Raw genomic sequence first — 22,890 nt, forward strand, 5'->3', positions numbered from 1 at the left:
TAGAAAGTGTCTCTAACTAAATTGAAAACACCGTTAGCTAATGGGTTTGCATATATTTTCTCTATAAAACAAAACAGATTAATCGGTAAAGAACCCTTCCGTAGAGCCGGCCAGCACTAGAGAGATGCTAAATATTTTCTTTGGTGATCAGATGTCGAAACAAACGTCGTCTGCCACACAACCATTTTAAGGGAGAGAAGGCGGACTCCTTTGTAAATAACGCAAAGGGTAGCGATAGCACCAAACATTTAACTGACTTCAACTTGTAAAATTCACTGAAAAAAAGATCCAAAAAGGCTTCGAGGTTATAGAAAGCAACGAAGAAAACTTTTTAGTAGCCATATAAACAGCAAAATCAGCCTGAAATCTTTCACATTATCTATTCGCACAAATTATTTATTGAAGAAATCGATTTAATCATCAAACCTTATGAACGTATCGATTTTTTCCTTATTACTTTTTCTAACAAATATTTCGACGTAGATATATCACGCGGGAATCTAGAGCCAACTTATTGAACTGTTAATCCTATTGAAATTGAGTTTGCCGAACTTATATAGCAGTACTATATATTGCTATCATCTGCTCCGTTTTTAAGCATTAATCAAACCCCAAGTACTTATGTATTGCTTAGCAATGAGCACTTTCACAAAGAAGCCAGCTGAGCTATTTTTGGCTGGAAGTAATGCGAAAACCAAATATTTTTTTTATGAATCATATTGTATAGATACTTGTTGTATTTTGCGATAGGTATATTGCATCTAAACCAGAAGCGTACTTTTTTTTCTTATATTCAACCTTTAATTTTTTGTTATTATTGTTTTTATGTACTGAGAAGTTTCAGATGTCTTGATCGTTCCGGCCCTTCGAGGTCATATGCAGTACGGTCTAATGAGGAACAGAAAGAAAATTGAGTTAGTGGAGGAAGTTAAATTCGAAGTTACGAAAATCTTTCATTACCAGTTAGCATGGTACTTGTATTTGCCAGTTTTATATAGTTCAAAATAAACGGAATAACTAAAAGAGTTTATTAATTATATATATATATATATATATATATATATAACACTAACATTATGTCTTACGTGATTATTGTCTCTGCTCTTCCTTCATGGTTAAATACTGATGAAGGACGGTTCCTCCGATTCCAATAACTACTGCCATAATGTAGGGTGTTACAAAATGGACATAACGGAATGGATTAGGCCGCTTTGCCAAAAGTTGTCGGAACAAAGCCAGGCCCGCAAACGTGTGTGGCGGGTAACGTCTTGAGCCGAGATATTCGCCCACAGGGTTGAAGTTCCTATTGTGACAGTAGAAAAAAATATTAGGTCTGGTGGGTGGCGAGCTCTATGCGATATAGTGGGAATTTTGCTAGCCTACTGTTGTACAAAATGTCCGATCAATAGAAAATGACAAGGCTTCGATCGTGGCTGAATTTCTACTGACCATTTGTAAAATAATACAATAATTTACAAGTCCTAATAGCCATGAGTAGTGACTTAAACGGTGAGTATGAATAATTGTACCTGAGAAGGACGGCTTTCTTGTTTGAAAAGCAATCGAACGTGTATTTGCCGTGATATCGGCCTATGCCTGAATTGCCAACCCCACCGAACGGGAGTGAGTCTATAGACAGATGCACGAGGACGTCATTGGCACATACTGAACCAGATGTTGTATCATTAATAAAACTACGAATGACCTTCTGCTCCTTAGAGAACACGTACGAGGTAAGCGGCTTATCACGACTGTTGATGAATTCAACGGCCTCGAACATGTCCTTCACCTATTGCGAAGAAACAAGCAATAGTCAATGAAAGAAATCGATTCTAGATTAGTTTTACGCTTATCAACAATGAACTGGTTACTGTTTGGATTCGTACATGTCTCGAAGGTCATCAGCTGTAAATTAACTTATAAAAAAAAAATCACAAATTAGCTCCGGGTTTCCGCATAGATTCATTTACAGGACAATCTTTTACAGTAGTTTGAAGATATGTATATATGGCTGATTATTATAATATCAATATATGAATAATAACACATCTACGTCTCTATAAGCGCGGGGCAAGGAGGCTCTAAGCAGTGCTTCTCGCTAGCAAATGACAAAGATAAATCAGTCGGCTGTATCTTAGTAGCCATGATGGCGACGTTTTTTGCCATCCGTGAGTGCAAGACTGTTGGTTAATGGGTACAATAGTAACGTTTTCATGCCACCTTCTGCTACTAATCAGGGAAATATTAGGTAAGAGAAAGTGAGGAATTAGAAAGAAAAAAAATTATTCTTAAGGATATAGCTGCTTGTGAAGTTCCTTGATGGAAAATTTCAAAAATGTCCACCAAGGCACCCTTCGGTTAGATTCCTAATGCAGAGGTCCTGAATGTTATACCTAAAAAGGTGATTTCGAGAATTTGTTCACGTAATGAGAGCTGAACATATAAGGAGAACTGGGAATACAAAAAATGACGCGTTAGTACCGCGTCATAGGTAACTCAAACCACAAGAGTTGCTCGAACGGCAGGCTAATCAAATTGTTTTTGATGGAGTTTGACAAGAGGAAGCGGAAGTGATGGGCTAAGAAGCACGAGCTATTAGAGAAGGAGCGGGAAAGTCCACCGGACCAGGTCGTCAAGTGGGCGCGTAAACATTTACGAAGAGTCCCGCTTAATTCGATTTCAAAATCGGTAAAAGCAGACGTTAGAGGGCATTAAAGTGAAACTAATGCTCGCTTTGGAGGGGACTGACTTGCATATACAAATTTTCTGTACCACACAGAAGCTAACGCGATATTCTGTGAATTCTTGAGTGGCAAACGGTTTTTTTAGATACGCTGGGTGTGGAATTCGAGTTTAGTCTCTTTAAGAGGCATAGGAAGAACAGTGGCGTACCGAGCAAATAAGCGTGATAATTAACAATGCGAAGTTTTGTGAAACTATTATAATAGTCTAATACCTTAATGACTGGTAAAATGGGGCCAAAGATCTCTTCCCGCATGATGGGGTCGTCTTTTTGGACGTTTTTAATAATCGTGGGAGCGACATAACGTGCTTCTACATCGACCTCACCACCGAGAACGATATCCGCACCCTGGATCATATCTTCTAGGCGTTTCGTATGACGATTTGTCACAATGCGTCCATACTCCTTCGCCTTCTTCGGATTATCACCGTAGAAGTCGTAAACCGCCTGCATAAGTTTATAATCGTACATAACGGAAAATTTACTATGGGTTTACACAACGCTTCTCAAGACCTCGGACGCGGCACTGTTGTGTTCTAGAAGGTATAATACGAACCTTCTTGCATTCGTCGATGAACTTATCGTAGATATTTTCGGGACATAAAATGTAGTCAGGCGCAACACAGGTTTGGCCAGCGTTTACAAGTTTACCCCACATAATGCGCTTCGCGCTGATGCTTAGTTCAGCAGTGTCATCAATATATACAGGGGACTTGCCTCCGAGCTCCAACACGACCGGTGTCAGGTACCTCTGCGCAGCGGCATAGACGATCTTACCCACCTGAAGAACATAGAAAGCTTCTGTTCCATTTTTAACCAGTTGATGCAAGAAGACATCAACTTGCGGATGAACTACGTTAATAAGCGGAACCGCAAGTCGCCGTGTAGGAGCATCAGCGAAACAATGTGATATGTGATGAATAGATCGTATTTTACAGTATTCCCATTTTAGTATCGCAATGATTGTGATTATTATCAGGGCACAGTATTTAGCGAAAAACTACATCAATTTTACTTTCGCTATCCATGCATCATGCCTACATTGGTAGATCCGGTGTAGAAAATATGATCGAATCGTTCCTTGAGCAGCTCAGTGCATTGTGCCACCCCACTGTTAACTACCAGGAAAACGTCTGGGTCAAGGTATGACGTTAACTTTTCCATAACGGCCGCAGTCGCTGGGGCTAGGTCAGAAGGCTAAAAATTTAATATACAATAATACATTGATTATTAGAGAAGGTCTTGATTTACAGTGATGTTGGGCTGCTTCACATCTTCTTTATTTCCTGATAAGTGCAAAGATGGCCATCAATACAATAGAGTCTTTGTATATATGTACCTCTATTTAAGTGAGTAACCAGATCATGCTATCAATCAATAGTGTCATTATAGTTGGATAGGGCAAACTAATTGTCGCAGGGGGATATGCGAAACCCACCTTGAATACAACGGCGTTTCCTGCAGCAATCGCGCCGACCGCAGGAGAGATCAGTAATTGTACGGGGTAGTTCCAGGCTCCCATAATGAGGCAGACCCCGTAGGGTTCGTTCCAGATATACGGTGTATCCATCACGGCCATTAAACACCTGGTTGCGGGTTCTGGTTTGACCCAGTTATGGAGCTCCATAATAGCGCCCTTGACGTCATTAACAGCAAATTCGATGTCAAAAAGCAATGATTCCTGGCGGTTTTTTCGAAGGTCACTGTCTAATGCCTTGACGAGAAGATCACTGTTGTCTTCAAGAAAGCGCTGAAGAGCTTTAAGTTGAGTCTTACGCCATTTAACGCTCTTAGTACGCCCTGTATTTGTATAGTAGTGGTAAAAAGGTGAAAAATGAGAAAGAAAACGCACTCGAAAAAGCACTCTGAATCAACTCAGTGAGCAGATTTGAATAGTCAATACGTGAACGTGAAACATCTACGAGAAAATTGATTAAGGCAAAGAATTTTCAGCTCCATTGTGATCAAGCGTAATGATTTAAAGGTTGCGACGCGTCACAAGTGTCAGTAGTACTTGTTTGTTCAATATTTATCGCCTCTTTGAATAAAAAAGTTGTTTGGGAACTTATTGTACCTGAAGCAAAGGTTTGCCGTATTTTATTAAGCTGATCAGTGTACTCTGTTTGGACAACTTCATCCGTACCAAAAGTATGGAACGACTCGACCGAGTTCGACATCTTAAACTCCGCTATTTCGACACCTTATGATAGAAAAACCTGGAATAGATAGCGTATGAATGACAACGCGACAACCGTCTGGTAGAGTTAAATCTATTAGCGCATTCACAATAAATAGAACTCGATAAACTCAAGCAAGTGATTAGGCTTCAATACCACTTGAATAAACTAAAATATATAAACATATTTTGTAAGCTTAAATTTCAAAATTTACATTTTGCGGAGGAGTTGGGAGTAGGTTTAGATGGAGAAAGGAATCCCGATACTACACCTGCTACTTTTACACTTAATTTCAACCTTTTCATTTTTGTAAAAACGAAAAAAGGTAAACAACGGAGCACTAAAACACATATAAGTAATATTTCTATGTAGCTTATATAATTCGTATCCAATTGACATAAATCAATATATAACAAAATATATTTTTGTTCATTTCCCACGATTAAAACCGATGTTAAATTTTCCCAAATACCTTAATAAGCTATAGCTCATAAGATAACAAGATCTATTTATATATATAATGTTTACTACTATATCATTAATCATTTAAAATTTGCCAAGAAAAGAAAAAGAAGTTTTTCGTTAGTGCGAAAACAGTGAACTGGCAGCTAACAACAGCGGAAAATACAGTGTTAAAGGTTGGTGGCAGTAGTTTACGATTAGAAAGTTGAGGATCCTGTTTCACGTACTGTATACACAAATAAACACAAATGTGAATATGAACTGTTCTATGCAGATCCCTTGTGTAACTAAATGGCGTATTTTAAGTAAATCAAATGGAATCTGTCAGAAAATTTTTCTTTGCCACATCTATTATCTCAACTATACAATTGTTGGACTTCACCTCACTGAGATATGTCATTGGCAGAATTATGCTTAGGCGCATATATATAAAGCTTACTCTTCTCCAATCGTACTACTTCCATTTCTCACAGAACAGTACAATATATGTGTATTACATGGAAAACAGACGCTCTATTTTTTCCCTGTGAAACAATCATATTTAGTATTAAAATGCTATATACATTTACGCGGCTTCTTCTTCTAACGATACAAACGAACTAAGACTAACTGGATTCACCATTTCATATGGTTGATTCTTTGGTATAGTCCGTTACACTAAATACTGTCGTTCGATTGAAAAAAGCGATGGAACGAATCACTTGTACGGAAAATATGCTTTAATTACACCGCAGCATAATAGTGAATCTTCAGCATTTCGTTTTTATAACCTAGGTATGTATGCTATGTTGACTTGTGGCAACGTTGATCCTGAAAATCTTCAGCAGCAGCACCTAGTCGAACGTTCTGTTATGAGGTTAGGTCACAGCACAACAGGCACTATAATTTCGCCAAGAACGACGCAAAGCACGATTCTTTTTCAGAACAACGATTTTCTCATTTGGCTTTTTTAACCAAATTTAATGCAGTCTGAACAAATATCCAAAATGTATCTATTCATAACAGAATTAAATAAAAAAATATGGCAGTAATCAAAGACAACAGTAATAGTTACCTTGCGTTTACGTACGGACAATTAGAAGGACACCGTGCGTGTGAACGCACTAGACGCGTAATCATAAGACGAATCAAGTACCCCCGGTTATTTCAAGAGACATGACACAGTGAATAGCTTACAATTAATAAAATATGCGAAATTAGTTTTCAGAATGGCTTCAAAATTTAGGGTATGCTAAATATCTTTGATTAGGTAAATATATGCTATGTAAATAAGCGAATGAAGAGGATCCGATTATGTTATCTTTTAGCATTTATTGAGCCACTAAAAAATTCGTATGCGCACCTACTGAAACAGGCTAGAAAACCTACTGAAAACCAATCGGGGTGGTCGATTTTAGCGACTAGGACATATCGAAAGACTTTACTGCCCCTTTCAAGGCACTAAAGAGGTTGATTCAAAGATCGTCACTATGATATCAGGCCAACGGTGGAAATATTAAAGCCTCGAATGAGCGATTTAATTTCTCACAGACGACTTCTCTTTCGAAATATATATTTAGTTAATATGTCAAAAACTGCGATATGCTAAATATTCGTTACCTAATTTTCAAATAAATGTAACCGCATGTTCTAATTGACTACTCCCAATGAAAACATTCTTGATTTATGTAGCTAACTCTCTAACAATACCACCAACAGGCCGTTCAACGTTTCGCTGCCGAAAGGTGGCATAGGCCTCCATCAGTGAAAAAAACAGCGATAGCTGCGGGCAGCACTCCTTGTTTCTTTCACTGAGACAAGCGAGCCAATACTTTATACAGGCTATGGCCTTCGATAAAGCGACATGGAGTCGCTGCTACTAGAGGAGGCGATCCAATTAGCTGAGAAACAAGCTGTAAACTGAAGAATAATATGCACTTAGGTCCAGAGTGACTTAATGTCGAAATAAGGGCGACGTCTTTCGCACTGTCAGGGCATATATGGTATGAGCCCGGTGTTTCTCATAGAGCTGGAAACCAGAAAGCTATAACTAGTGATTTTAGATGACTGATTCAATTTAGAGATTCCACATCCGATCGTCTTTACTGCCAGAGATATAGACACGCTCTAAAACGCAAGCAGGCAAGGTACTTGTTCACTTCAATTTTTCTCAATGATACGCTCTAAACATTAGATATATAATAGTAGATTCTTACTTTTGAATAAAACTGTGCACCACCCGGGAGTAACGTGAACGAATCGTCAGGTAGAAGAATCACTGAAACGCACAAAGATATTGCTATACGTGGTTGAACTAAGACAAAAAGGGATCTGCGATATATTTAACTGTAGGTGCCAGTGTGGCATTACGTCTCCATTAAGTCTTCAGGGAGAGGTCTCACGGATAAGCACAGTGTCATCATTGTAACTATTCAGTTCTTGACGCTTCGTAGTATTTAATGCCAAAAAACTAAGAGACATTTTGCCTTCTGTCGGAGTCACACACTTTCCTGTATAAAGCAGTCGTTAATAGGTATGACTGCCCAAATGGAAACGTGTGTTGCTTATATAGAAATAGACTAGCCCTTTGGTCTGAACTATTGTCTTTTGCGGTAAAACAGCAGGTAAACAGTGCTTACGTTTTATATCAACGTTTTAAATATATGAGCTACCTACCTGTTGAATATACTTGTTGCTTAACCAAGAACGTTGGCTCAGAGGTACCTTCTTTATTTGTTTGTTATTTTTGCAAAATGACTCTATGTTGTTATTCGCTAAGTAGAAACTAAATGATACGAAACGCAATATTTTTGTATCTTACACATTTTCCATTTGTTCAGCGAAGAGATAAATACTAGCCAGGCTAAGTATATTTCATTATACCAATGGAGCAGCCATCATCATTGTGCTATAATCAGGGAATATCCGCCAGGCTAAAGCAACGTGACAGAAGAGGCTTCTGGCCTTTGGCAAGCTTCCAACGGGTAGAGCTGGCTCACAATACGGCAGCAAGACACTGCATTTTAAAAACGTGTTATGAAACAATACGGATATTGAGATGACTGCTAAATTTCTAGATGTAATAGAAGGCCAAAGCAAACAGGGATCTTATCTATTATGGAGAAGTTCCGGTCTTTGACCTACGTTAGTCGCTCTTAGCTTACGCCTCAAATATAAACAGTCACTTTCTAACCATAATTGATTTCTGGAAAATGATCAGTTTAAGTGAATAACCGGCAGTCTTCAGCATACATTTAGCGCTAGTCGCAACGATCCAATGCTTTGGTCCGTTTACTGAAGACAACGCCAGTGTTACCCCATATATACATATATATAGTCGAGTTGATACAATGATTTTAACAGATAAAGGCATGTAGATGTTTCTTTTTTTGTAATCCGTTATCCATATTGAGTTAGACAAATTCCTGTGTGTTTTTCAGAAAGAAACAATTTGTGCATTTTAAAATAGTATTATTACACTAAATATCGACCGCCGATGTCCTGTAGTTTTTCTGATAACACCATAGCCCCATCGCTATGAAAGTTCTGTGGCTTCTGGTCGAAAAAATGTCAAGTGATTTTTGCATTTTTTCATTGACCAGTATTAAATAAATACTGGTAACAAAGTTTTGTGGAGAACTGAACAGATGGTAGATACTCTGGTATTGCGAGATCGGCGCTATTTGACGTATACATTAAAATTTCCCGTGCGAGTTCTCTCAATTTTAGCCGGCTAGCTTAAGATGTGTGCCGTCTGGTATTGCCATGTTGGGAAAGGAGCCTTTCCTCCGAACCTTTCCGGTACGTTTTTCAGTGACTAGCTGTTACCCTGTTCATTGTTGGAAGTATAGGTCCCAATCAATCATTCGTCACAAGACACAATTCCTTTCGAATCCTATCGTAACATCATCTTCCTTGGTATCAGTTCGTGTTTTGCCAAAGAATATTAAGCAAATTTTTTATTTTTACTTATGTGCACATTATTGTCGCACATGATCTACTTTTCATTGCTTGTGATTCAATCGCTTCATAAATGGCTGCATTTCTACAAAGCTTCGTAGGTGGGAATAGGATCGGGATTTTTTTTGGCGTCAGTGTGTCTTATCAAATATCGAGCTTTTTATAACCGACTCTTTCAAATGATTTAAAACGGGTTAGTAATGTATGTTCAGTTCATTGGCGATGTCTATGATATCGCCAATGAACTGGACTCACGTATCTTAACTTTCGCAGTAATCTTCGACTCTTTGTCGCGACCACTACGAGGAGCATTTTTCAAATCGAAAATACCAAATCAAAAACCAACTAACCATATTTGAGCCGTTTTCTTTGATAACTCATCTTGACCATAAACATCGAGACTTTCTTCATCGGCCTGATAGACCTTAAAGCCAACTGCTCAAAAAAAAACAGACAATGCTTTTTCGACAACTTAAAATAAGTAAAATAAAACTCGAATTCGGTCTCATATTTTATACAGTAGTTTTTTTTTTATTGTACATTCTATTCAAATTGTTCTATTCCCTAAGGCCCAAACAGGCACTCTCGACCACCGTTCACTCCCGTCCGTAGTACTAGAGAAGATATCTTCGTTAGAACCTGATTCAATAGAGGGGGTTACTTGCTATATAGCTCTTCGCAATACAATACAAAAACAGAGCAAAACAAAATGGTTCGAAGATTGTCTGGCGGTAATGTGGTCGCTGGCAAGGGCTTTATCTTGCGGATTGTGCAATATAAAAGAAAAACAAAGATTGTACAAGTTTCTTGTTTATACCCAGGTAATTATATTGATTGAAATAAATGAAATGTATATTAACAACAAATGAATAATAATAGGGGCAATTCCAGAAACCGCAACACTTTTATAAATTGCAGTACGGGTACAATGGAACACTCCGGGAGTAATAGATACCTGAATTCATCAATAATACAAACTATTATATTGTATATATTATATGTCTAGATTTACGTAGATAAGTTTAGCGATATCAGCGAGTGCTCTATTATCTCCACTTCCGAAAGCAAGCTGACATAAAAATTCGATATATAAAATATAAATAAAACACGTACTTGTTTTTGTTATATTTTTATTAGTTATAAGTAGTTGAAACAAGTAAAGTCATGTGTTTTTTTTTTCGATGGCGATCACCTTTTTAAATTAGACATTATCACATTTTACTAATGCTTCAATAAATCTCAGGTCAAACAGGTTGTTTGCGAATTGTCTGCTATGTCAATATTTCTTCTCTTCGTAATTTTTTTTCTTAAAAACAGTTAAAATTCTATTAATAGAGGATCAATGGTCAAAGATGATATAGGCTAACTAAAATCAATCGGCTCCTCCTTTACAAAAAAAAACTACTGATAATACTCTTTAGGAAACATTTTATACGTAGTAGGATAATAATAATTTCAACGACATCTGTCACCATTACTGCATAAGCTCCAACCAGGTCTTCTGTATTAATGCAATTCATACAGCGACAAAACTGCAGAAAAAATAGGAACGGAATTCATGTATAGCTTATCGGGCGATACGAAGTTACGGTTTTGATTAAGGTTTTTATGTCGCTTATAAGAACAGATAAATATACAGACGTAATATGAAGGCACAGGCTATGGGTACACGATCGGTTAACCAGGTCTTATTCGTTTTTATAATCGCTTAATATTCAATGCTCCTATGACTGTACTTATCTTCACTCTGATACTCCAACATAATCAAATGAGTTTTTCAATGTGTGAGGCCATTATTTGACCATATAATAGCAGTTTCATTTGATTGACTGTAAAAACAATCAGTACAATACAACGACTTAGGAATAACGAATCCATCAAACTATTTCACTATTCTTGACCACCTGCGAGACCGTCAATCCTGAGCACATTAATGAAGATCGAAAATGTTTAACTGTTTTGCTTGCTCGAGCCTTTTTAGGATCATGTGCAGTACGGTCTAGTAAAATAGAGAGAAAAAAAGTAAGTTAATGGAATATATCGGATTCGAAGTTATAAAAAAACGATGACGATCGATTAGCACTACGTCCTTTTATTCACCTTAAACTGTTTGAAAGAGACCGATGAAAAAAGTGTCTCTCACCCGAAGACTGTGTCCTACCTGATTAGTGCCTATGTTCCTTTGCCATGGTTAGATATTGATAGAGGACAGTTCCACCAACTCCGATAGCTGCTCCAATAACGTAAGGTGCCACATAACAGGCGTAACGGAATGGATTGGCCCGCTTTGCCAGAAGGTGTCGGAACAGTGTCAAGCCTGATTCCGTATGTGGCGGGTAACGGACTGAGCCGAGATATTCGCCCACCGGGTTGAAGTTCCTGTTGTAACAGTAGAAAAACACCAATGGCGAATTCTGTTTTGACACGGTAGGAATTTGGTTTGCTAACTAGTTCGAATAACTTGAAAGTACCCACACAACGTATGCAGATAAATTATTGATAGCGATTTGGAGAATAATACGATAATTTATATGTTTTAATAGTCGTAAACAAGGCTGCAAACGGTGATCAGAAATAACCGTACCTGAGAAGGACAGCTTTTTTGTTCGAAAAGCAATCGAACGTGTATTTGCCATGATAACGGCCAATACCTGAATTGCCAACTCCACCGAACGGGAGTGAGTCTACGGATAGATGCACGAGGACGTCATTGACACACACCGAACCAGCTGTTGTATCATTAATAAAACTACGAATGACCTTCTGATTCTTAGAGAACACATACGATGTAAGCGGTTTGTCACGGCTGTTAATGAATTCAACAGCTTCGGACATATCCTTCACCTATCGTAAAAAACCAAGCAACGATCCGTATCAAATAATACCTCGGATTAGTTTCAAGCTTATCAACAATATTTGGTTGACATTTAGATAATAAAGGAGCTTAATATATTTTGTGTGAATATTTTACGTATCCATACGCATTACACAATTCTACAAACAAACCTGCCAGCTAAAAACTCGTTTACAGAGTCCCCTGAAGGTGTGATGCCTGCCGGAAGATAGTGAACTTGAGTTCAATATATATATATTTTTTTTTCTTCTTTTAAAGATATTTTTAGCATGCGTAAAAGCAATGGATATATAGTACATAGACAGTTTTATACCTTAACGACTGGTAAAATAGGGCCGAAGATCTCTTCCTGCATAATGGGATCGTCTTTTTTGACGTTTCTAATAATCGTGGGAGCAACATAACGTGCTTCTGTATCCACTTCGCCACCGAGAACGATATCCGCACCCTGGATCATATCTTCTAGGCGTTTCGCGTGACGGCTTGTTACAATGCGTCCATACTCCTTCGCCTTCTTCGGATCATCACCGTAGAAGTCGTGAACCGTCTGTAAAAGATTATAATTGAACAGAATAAAAAAAACTTACTATAGGTTTACACAGCGTTTCTTCCACTTCTTTGAAGTCTGCAGACTCGGGTTTAAGACCTTGGACAGCACTGTTCTGTTCTAGAAAATATAATACGAACCTTCTTGCATTTGTCGATGAACTTGTCGTAGATATTTTCATGACACAGAATGTAGTCAGGCGCAACACAGGTTTGGCCAGCGTTTACAAGTTTACCCCACATAATGCGTTTCGCGGCAAGGTCTAAATCCGTGCTCGTGTCAATGTAGACGGGTGATTTGCCTCCTAGCTCTAATACGACTGGTGTCAGGTATTTCTGGGCAGCGCTGTGGATAATCTTACCCACCTAAATAACATGAAAGAACTAGCACTTAATTTCGAAATAATATAAAATAACCGAAATATAAATAACCAAAGATGACAGCGGCCTGGATACGATGAAAACTGCCAGCAGTTAAGCCACTTGATACGATGGCTGATGCTGCAAGAAATAAACTATGATTTTATCTGAATCGCATACTTTTCGTATTTTATCATCACAGTCATTGCGGTAATTTTAAGGCATAAATAGCCATCGAAAATCACATTAGTAAGAATCAATGCGACCAACTAAACTACGAGGCAGATAAATTTTGTTTTTCCTATTCATGTGTTATACTTACGTTGATAGATCCTGTGTAAAAGATATGATCGAATCGTTCCTTGAGCAGCTCATTGCTTTCGGCGATCCCACCGTTAACTACCAGAAAAGCGTCTGGGTCAAGGTATGACGTTAGCTTTTCCATAACGGCCGCAGTTGCTGGAGCTAAATCAGAGGGCTAAAAATGTAATATACAAATGTATATGGGTATTAGAATAGGTCTTGGCTTCTAAAAATATTGCGTAGTTTCTAGAGTTTCATAGTTGCGTAGTAGTATAATATATGCATAAATAAACACCAGTATAATAGAAAAAAATCTATGTACAAAAATATCATTTGAAGATAAAACGTGTTAAAGTTTAGTAAATTTATAAAATATATTTGCATAACTAACTTAGTATCTGCTCTTTTGTACATTTATAATAACCAGTGATTTAGTGATCAAATCCGTATTAGAAATTAACAGGACCACGACAATTGGAGAAGCTGAACTATTCATGGATATGCAAGTGTATACAACTAACCTTGAATACGACGCTGTTTCCTGCGGCAATCGCGCCGACCGCGGGAGAAATCAGCAATTGCACGGGGTAGTTCCAAGCTCCCATAATGAGGCAAACCCCCAAAGGCTCGTTCCAGATATATGGTTTATCAAACACGGTCAGCACACTTTTGGCCGTAGGCTCTGGCTTGACCCAGTTGTGAAGCTCCATAATGGCACCCTTGGCATCATTAACCGCTAATCCGATGTCAAAAAGCAACGATTCTTGACGGTTTTTGCCAATGTCGCTGTCCAATGCCTTGACGAGAAGATCGCTGTTGTCTTCAAGGAAGCGTAGCAAAGCCTTGAGTTGAGTTTTACGCCATTTGACGGTTTTTGTACGTCCTGCACATAGATAGTCGTGACGAAATATGAAGAAACACTCTCAGATAGTTACATGAGCAAGAAGAACCATCGTGTGAATATAATATTCACAATAAAGTTGGCTATACCGGAGGAACTGGTTAAATCTGATCAACTGTGAAGCCCGTTGTTTAATCTATGCCACTAATCTGAGCGTTTATCGCCTTTTTAAATGTGGTAGTTAAATGATGGTACCTGAAGCGAAGGTTTGACGCAGTTTATTGAGCTGGTCAGTGTAATTTGTTCGAATAGCTTCGTCCACACCAAGGACATGAAACGGCCTGACTAAATTCGACATCTTGTACAGTTATGTCTGGTCACCTTCTGGCAGAAAAACCTAAAATGATGGCAGCACATGATTAATTATTTGTTAATACTTAGTGTTACCATATCTACCATAAGACTGTACTGCAGATTACTGATCTCATCGAGCCCATGTGTTGAAATCAACTGCACTTCAAGTTGGCCATTTGCACCAAATAAAACAAACATCCACTTGTGCTAATTAAAATGTAATTGATTATAGCGTATTATCTAAACATATGTTCAAGGGCAAACTTAAGCCTCAAGGTTAGAGTACTTCAAACGTTTGCGGGGCAATTGGGAAATAGCTCAGTCAAAAAAATGGGATCTCAGCGTCAGATGTGCTACTTCATTCAATTTCAACCTGTTCATTTTTACCGACAAATAAAAACTAAATAATTGAGCACTTAGTAGTAGTAATAAAAAATACACGTAATATAACGAAAGGTCTAACTGGCAGCAACCAACATTAGATCTAGCTTTTTTCGCTCGCCTCGGTAAAAGTCACCATGCGGCAATGATTCGTTGAAAACATGTCAACTTAATAAATACACTATACGTACTGCAAGGTTCATTAATTATTCTGGTTGCATCAGATACAGATTACATAGACACAACATACTGTTTACTATCCATTAACACAAAACGAAATAGGCAGGAATATTCTAAACGTATTTAAATGTTTTTCGATGCAATAGACAATGCTCCATGAGAGCTAATTCGATTATTAAATAAGCAGCTGTGAAGATTCTGCTTTAGCACCCACAAAGCCTAAAGTGACGACCGATCTTAGAAGGAGGGCTATCGATTAAGAGCTAAGTTAGGAACATTTTCCGTGTAAAACATGTCATGTGGTCTATTGTTATGTGATACTTCCCGCTACGACAATAAACCGATATGCAAGACCGTCCAATACAATAACAATCTAACATTTTTACAAGTTACACAGGTTTTTGCTTAATCTATTATTAGTAAAAATTGTGGCTAGATGTAGCGAATTGAATTAACTATTTTTTGTTGAGACAAAACGTGTCACCATTGAGAATTTCAATACATTATGTAGTATATTGGCAAGTACAAAGATAACAGTGGCCCGATTCAACTAAACCCGACAACAACGTTCGCTACCATAAACACAAATTTCTACAGAGGCTAAATACTGCTTTGCTTTCAGAACGAAAACGGAACTATGTTTTTTACCCGTATATCAAATCCGCCTACATAATCTAATGGACTAAAAGCTAAATAGTCAATGATTTACCCGTACGAAGCCGATCGTACCATAGATACGAATACGGGTAAGAGATGCCAAATCTGCAACGATCAGTGCCTTTTTACGCCTATCAAGGTGAGATGGAGCTCTTCCTCGATCCTTCCTTAACTGAATATCAGGATATACATCTTATTCTTAATTTGCCTATCTTGTAAGCTATTCGAGTGAGATTTCGTGTCCCTTTTAATATTATAGATAGGCTATTGGCTTAATGGAATTCGTACTTTGTTCTAGCAAGATCCGACGAGCCAGCTGCTTGTATGTCGTTCATAGGAAGCGACGATCGATTCTGCTTCGGTCCGCTCGTTCCACACGTACACAGCCAGAAATGGACTATGAGAACTCTTTCGTTGTAATAAACCTCTCTCCAGGTGTCCAGTTTGTCTTCAGTTTATTTGAAAGTACGCTTAACTGTCGCTAGGTTTCGAGAACACATAACTGTTTAGTGACACATATCTAACGCTGATTAAAGCAACACAGATAGCGCACTTTTTCGGTAGACTGTGTACAAATAAATCGCAGCACGCCTTACTAAGCATTATTTGTTCGAGTTCTATTGCCAATGGTACAGGCTTCAGCCAACCTATTCTTCAAACGCTCAACTATCGAAATATTTTCTATTTATAAAAAATGCTATTGTAGGTAATCTCCATGTATTCAACACATGTATATATTAACTTACGCATTACTACCGCTGTCGTATATTATATGGATGCACCTATCAACAACTGGTCAAACTTCGCATTAATGTCCGTCACACTTAGATATCTACACCTACATTCATACGAGGATAAATGTTGACATTTTAAACGAATATATTTTTGATTCGATACTAATTCTTAAGTATTAGGCGTTTTTGGTAAACAAAGCCTTAACAATCTATGGGCTATAGAAATGTAAACTAAGAACTTAGATGCCGAATTTAGGTCCGAAGAAATGCAAAAACCGCTATGAAATTTGCAAAAATGCAGTACTACTATATATAGTTTTTTCTTTGTAAAAGCTGAAATTACTTTGTACCGCGATAAAGGACACGAATATTTTTAATTTCAGACCAATTTCAGCGTTACGACGATAACATGCATAAAGCATGTATATACAGCTATATCTCTTCTCTACCTCAGCATATAGGTTTTGATGCGTATTTGTTTTGAAAGGTTACGATTGACATTTTAGATAGTAGTATGCAAGTAAGCAACGTTCCAAAATCATCTGACAAAATTGATTCTCACGCAATTTGAATAAAAAATGTGACGTATAAAAGCTCGAATGGAGGTTGTTCGTTCGTGCTATTTTTCCTAACCCAAATGTGTTTGTTTGTAACATAATAGCAATCAATGTATAGAATGCCTAAATCGTATATAAGAAAATTTAAAGTGTCTACATTACATTAACACTGCTGATGGTTTTTCATCGAAGTTCATAACCGATACGACAAATTCTTCAACCGTAGCAGACACAATGCTGACATGTTCCGTTGGAAGAGAATCAAATGTATATATTTTCTTATACATTTATATATATATACTAATATTTTGAATCTTCTACCGATATGAAAGTCTGACCTTTAAGAACATACGAATATGACTAAAAGACAAATAAGATAGAGATTTCCACAAACACTTCTGTTATCTCTTTCTTTAGATACGCGTACAATACATTGGTCTCGGATACTGTAGCTCGTCCATCCATCGTCTCTTCTAAGTCAATAAACGAAACTAAAGTAAGTAAATCAACTAAGTAGCTCTTTTGTGTATACTCTAGACACACCCGAGTAAGAACGAGACTATAATGATTTCATTCCCATCATAACAGATGCGTAGACTTGGGTTTATATGGTTGATTCTTTGGCATAGTCCGTTGAAAAGCATAGAAGGTCAAAAAGCAGTAAGACAATCTACTTCGATCACATCGAATTCTTGTCAGAAGACGTTCAGCATCATCGAGGCATATATAAATAGACAAAGAATAGAACCAAATATCCCAGAAAATTTTCAGCACTGTTAGTAGTTTATCGTCCGGCCAAAGGTTTTTATCTAAGCATGACAACCAACATAATCTGGCAAGCAAATACGCAGAGATATTATTTTTTCAGAACCGCAATTCGTACACTCGACTTTATCAAGTGAATCGGGCAACATCCCAACGAATATCTAAGGCTTATTTGCAGGGGGTAGAGCTTTACTCAACATGCCTTAAAGCGCAATTTTTGCAAAGCCAATAGTTACTGAGCACAAATATTCCAAAGGACATGTAAATGTACATGCATCTCATTCTTCACAATACAGTTTAAGTAAACATATATTTTTTGAGACACATGACACGCTACACAAGTTTAGCCATTTGATACTATATACATATTGTTTTAAAATAGTCGAAATTATTTTTAGGCCTACAAGTGCACGTTTTTATAATATCTTCAATGATGTGTTAACTTCAAATGCATGTCAGAATCCGACAAAGTACTCTCTAATAAGTTGTATTAAGTTACTACTACTGTACCGAAGCATCGAACACTTTCTATCTATCTATTATATAGATACTTCATATATATATATATATATATATATATATATATATATATATATAAATTAAACGCAACAATACGATCCACAGATAGACTACTACATAAATACACACGAGATTGGATAGTAATAAGTCTGTATTATTGTTTCTATGCGTGAGTGCTCGGATGTCAGGCCCAGAAGGCCGCTTCTTATCATATACGCACAATCACATATTAAAATGTGGTCCCTATCACACACACACATAACGGTATCTGTGATTCGAAAAAAAAATTTCAAACTCCGCATAACCAATACCGCTAACATTCAAGGCCAATAAACAACTCACTAAATCAATCTATGTGGTGCCACAAACCATTCAGTTGACGTCCAGCTGTCCTGTTCTCTTCAGAACGTATCGATAAAACTCTATCAAGTTTCCATTCTCTGTTATTTACTCAGAGGGTGGTTGCCTACTTGCTCTGTGTAGCTTTCTGAGGCTATCAGCAGAAGCGCCGTCAATAATCGGCTTGTGACAGTAAGACCCCTACTAGCGTTTGATTAGCCAGATATACGCCGCTTTCATTCTCGCCTTGTCGTTAAAAATATTTCGTCGAACGTGGCGGCAATGTTCGAATGCCTGGCGGACTGTTGGTTTTGAGAACGCAACATCTAACGACCACTACATCATAGAGGTCGGATACTACATGACTAGCTACGTCGGTAGCCGCTGTTCGTTGGATTGCGGGCCCGTATCAACCAGTAGGAGACAGCGATGTCACTGCTCAATGAAATTTAAGGGCAAGGGAAAATGGAAAGGGCGTGAGGAGCCTTGAGGCCAAACAATGGCAGCAAAATATGTCCAATTAGTTCGAGGCCAAGACAACGCAGTTTCGGTAAATTATTTAAAGAAAACATCCACTTACTATCCACATTACATAAGCGAGCGAACTTCATCATTCAATGGGCTAGGAATATTATTGATATCTGAGGAGCGAAATATGGATTATTTAGGAAACGCAAAGCTGACAAAGAGGAGCTAATGAAACAGGATTGAAGGGTCTCTCAAAATCTCAGTTCATTTACTTGAAAATTGAAAAAAAGTTTCGCAGTACCAGTGTTTCGGGTTTAGTATTCCCAGGTGAAATAGAGGTTACTTATAACTTAATCAGTTAAATCAGTTAGAAAAATTTTGTACGGATAATATTTATTGGTCTTATTCAGATCACCAACTAGAGCCAACATTTTCATAGAAAAAAGCGTCTTTTTTTTTTAAAGATACACGCTAAACATCAATCATATTGACAAATTCTTTTCTTGTTTCTGCGAAATCTGCAGAAATAGTAGGTGTTCGTGGAAAACTTCGTAGAAACCTGTTGAAAGTGTCGATTTGTTAAATAAAAGATTAACTATAACTATTGCTGCTGCACGAAGTTGCTATGTAAGATTTAAATATATCAGTTACACGCATGAAAAAAACGGTCTCTTTAGGAAAGTCTCACGGACGAGTGAACCATTATCATCGCCCGAACTGTTTTCAACGATCTCTCAACAGTTTTTTTACATTCAGCATCAAGACAAACGTCGAAGAGAAAGTGGAGTTCGATCGATGCAGACGCTATCTTCAACAGATAAATTATGAACGGCTGTGTTCTGCGAAATAAAGCGCAAAGTTCTACTACGTTGAGATCATTGTCCTTCATTTCGGACTTGATTTATGCTATGTAATTCAGGATGGAGTGACGATCTGCATACAAATGTCGGTTGTGATAATAGTTTCATATCAATATATGCTGCCCGTACTCTTGATAACGGCATAAGGGCTTTGCCGCACAGGCATAAATCATACAGCGGCCGAATACAATAATTTATTTATTAACAGGTGTATCACACGCAATACAAAGACTGCGTAATTCTCAAAGTTACAAGTGAGCGCCTACCGTTATTTTGAGCTGTTCAGATTATTCTCTATCCTTTATTGAAATCAGCTTAGTAAGTTTATTAAAAAAATTCGCCTTTGTCATGTTAAATATAGGGAGAACCGCGTGTTTTTTATTGCCAGATTACGAATTTTCAGTGCGGCAGAATGCTGTATGGCAGTAGAATACTCAAAGGTCTCCCGTCCTAATTATTTATTCCCAGTATTGGAATGGGTACACGGTAGCGTTGTTTCTTAGCGGTATTCATCGGTTCAGTAGGTTGATAGAAAATATACGTCGCATCCTATTCGAGAGAAAAACAAGATTCTAAATATAGTTGTTACATTGGCGTACGTCGTTAATGACATACGAAACGGAACTGCTCGTCCCCGTGACAGGCTAATGCTTTGGGACATGCTGCGATTTCAGTCCGCCCTCGGGTATAGACATGGTTTGTTTCGTGGCCGAAGCCAGCCGTTTGATAAAATGCCTGACGATGATACCGAACTACCAATTGAAGCACGGAGACGAAGACAGTTTGTTGACAATGTCATACAGTTATTTACATTAATCGATTTACCTAACCGAAACAATAAGGTCTAACATAAGGGCAACGTCCTTATAGTATATAATAAATGTGTCGAAGCCTTATTTCGGTAGATACTTACTTATTCATAATTTTGAAGGCAACCTGACTTTTTAGAGTCACTTTGCAGCTTCATACGACAGTTTAGACACTGTTTTCGTAATCTAGTTTGTGATCAGCATTCGTACGTGTACACTCATCATATGCTACTTGTTTTATATGCTACCTATTTTCGATTCGTTACTGCACGCGCTTAATAAATCAACTATGGCATTTGCTTGGCGCCTTTATTTGCTCACACCTTATTAAATTCACTATTATCTACATTTGTAATGATGCGATAATAGAAGTAATAATTATGGTCTTCTGAATTGCAACGAGAGTAGCTATGCACAAGCGTATTAAAAAATGATAGAGACCATAGATAATGAAGAACAAATGCAAAACTACGTCGCTGTTTTTGCTGCCAAATTATCCTCTATCATCGCCGCTGCCATTCATAATTAGAGATCAGCTAATTAAGGGACTATTTTGTGGGGCAGTTTTCATTTATGCGATATGATGTCGACTATATGAGTTTAAATAAACAATAACCTTGTTGAATGACGGACAGTAGAGAAGCGAGGGAAAAGGAGGAACACGAGGGGAGCTCCCCATTCGTTGCATTAGTAGGCAAAGCCAAAACGTTGAAAACAAATAAACGCGTAGCAATATACAGGAAAAGTGATTTGTCGATAGCAAAAAGGTGTTTCGTGTAGGTAGGTGACTCTCGGCTATTGCCTCTACTACAAACTTCGATACCTTTGTTTCAAGGGGCTACGCGGTACAATACTATCTATCTTATCAAGGGGGAAAGAAGCTACTATCATATATTTTATTAACATTTGTTTTCTATATTGTATTTTTGGTGGAAGATCAAAATGTGATTACGTCTATATTCAAACCAAGATCACCTCGATGTTGCTCTGATTTCTGTCCAAATCTGCTAACTCGTATGGACAATAGCAGTAGTTATCATCCTATATTACAAATTAAGGGATACTTATGCGCAGTGCGGATACATTTTACGCAATCTATTGAAATCGCTCCAGTTGGCATAAAAACGCACGAAACATTCGTTAATATCGATTGTGAAGAAAAAGGTAAACCTGGATAGTTTTGGCGACAACACTTTACTTAATTTGGCGTTATAAAAGTGCTCTACGGAAGCTCTTATAAGACTCAATAAAAAAAAAAAACGCAACTGTTTGTCCTACTGTAGCGAATAGTACGATTAGTGAATCCAACCAATAAAATCCAACAAATGTTTTATTTCCTAAGACTGGGTGGCATGCTTTCAGACCCATCGCAACCCAAAGTTTCTCTGTGATTAAGCACATTTTCTCTGTACTGTACGAAAAGACGACGACCATCAATTTCCAGTTCGATTTCCGTGCTTACAGTTTCAGTATGATAGTCAGTGAATATTAATAACAATGACGAACTCGGACAGTAATGTTGGAATATCAACACTTTCCCGCAATAAATAAACACCAACAAATTGATTCGATCTTAGTTCGCGTATAATGTCAATTCTCTCTAACGCACCAATGTCTGTATTTAGGTAACTCATTCTCATATGCTCGGTTAGCTTTTCTTACTATGAAATGTGTCATAGACATTAAGGTTTAACGGACGCACGTTTACTGCCTGTGACAGTTATCCGTAGCAATTGTTAAAAAGTACGCGATTGAATAAATGAAAGCACAAAATGCGATTAGCGCAGCGCTTACCGTGCCTATTTACAGTAGAGTCAATAAAATTGTTATTTACTTGAAACTTTATAAATTAGATATTAACTTTTTGTGCAAACTTGCAAGCTAAATAAAACTGTGTGGACGGAACTTCGGTAAATGCGTGAACTTTATAAAGCCGTTTAGTCTTAGTTGATGCTTAGACATTTCAGCAACTTATGTTTACATAGTAAGTTGAGTGTAGTTCATTACTGTATGTGTAGTCATACCACTGTCTATTACATTGT

At 37.6% G+C, this 22,890-nt stretch overlaps 2 protein-coding genes across 8 annotated transcripts; both read right to left on the reverse strand.

Moving 5' to 3' along the window:
* Window positions 1-38: 38 nt before the first annotated feature.
* LOC111261315 (aldehyde dehydrogenase, dimeric NADP-preferring) lies at window positions 39-7,645 on the reverse strand. Of its 6 annotated transcripts, none has more exons than XR_015311453.1 (10): window positions 7,578-7,645; window positions 4,818-4,959; window positions 4,182-4,543; window positions 3,785-3,940; window positions 3,300-3,524; window positions 2,957-3,190; window positions 1,530-1,789; window positions 1,086-1,303; window positions 799-888; window positions 39-275 (listed from the first exon to the last, which is right to left on the reverse strand). XR_015311453.1 is itself a non-coding variant. In XM_086968643.1 (9 exons), exons 2-8 carry the CDS (start codon window positions 4,918-4,920, stop codon window positions 1,090-1,092), a joined length of 1,353 nt encoding a protein of 450 aa, XP_086824769.1. In that variant the 5' UTR covers window positions 4,921-4,959; window positions 7,578-7,645; the 3' UTR covers window positions 39-888; window positions 1,074-1,089. The 6 variants fall into 6 exon arrangements, 4 of the variants coding, with proteins under 4 accessions (XP_086824769.1, XP_022690437.1, XP_022690435.1 ...); XR_015311452.1 differs by having other exon boundaries at window positions 1,074-1,303; XM_086968643.1 differs by having other exon boundaries at window positions 39-888; window positions 1,074-1,303; window positions 1,731-1,789.
* A 2,789-nt stretch (window positions 7,646-10,434) lies between these two features.
* On the reverse strand, window positions 10,435-18,914 carry LOC111261316 (aldehyde dehydrogenase, dimeric NADP-preferring). 2 transcript variants are annotated; one of them, XM_022834705.2, is made up of 9 exons: window positions 18,742-18,914; window positions 16,086-16,278; window positions 14,481-14,622; window positions 13,906-14,267; window positions 13,404-13,559; window positions 12,863-13,087; window positions 12,489-12,722; window positions 11,906-12,165; window positions 10,435-11,700 (listed from the first exon to the last, which is right to left on the reverse strand). In XM_022834705.2, exons 3-9 carry the CDS (start codon window positions 14,581-14,583, stop codon window positions 11,487-11,489), a joined length of 1,554 nt encoding a protein of 517 aa, XP_022690440.1. In that variant the 5' UTR covers window positions 14,584-14,622; window positions 16,086-16,278; window positions 18,742-18,914; the 3' UTR covers window positions 10,435-11,486. The 2 variants fall into 2 exon arrangements, with proteins under 2 accessions (XP_022690440.1, XP_022690439.1); XM_022834704.2 differs by lacking the exon at window positions 16,086-16,278 and having other exon boundaries at window positions 18,742-18,911.
* Between the last annotated feature and the right edge of the window lie 3,976 nt (window positions 18,915-22,890).

This window comes from Varroa jacobsoni, unplaced genomic scaffold, assembly GCF_002532875.2.
Source record: "Varroa jacobsoni isolate VJ856 unplaced genomic scaffold, vjacob_1.0 scaffold_545, whole genome shotgun sequence".
NCBI classification, from domain to species: Eukaryota; Metazoa; Arthropoda; class Arachnida; order Mesostigmata; family Varroidae; genus Varroa; species Varroa jacobsoni.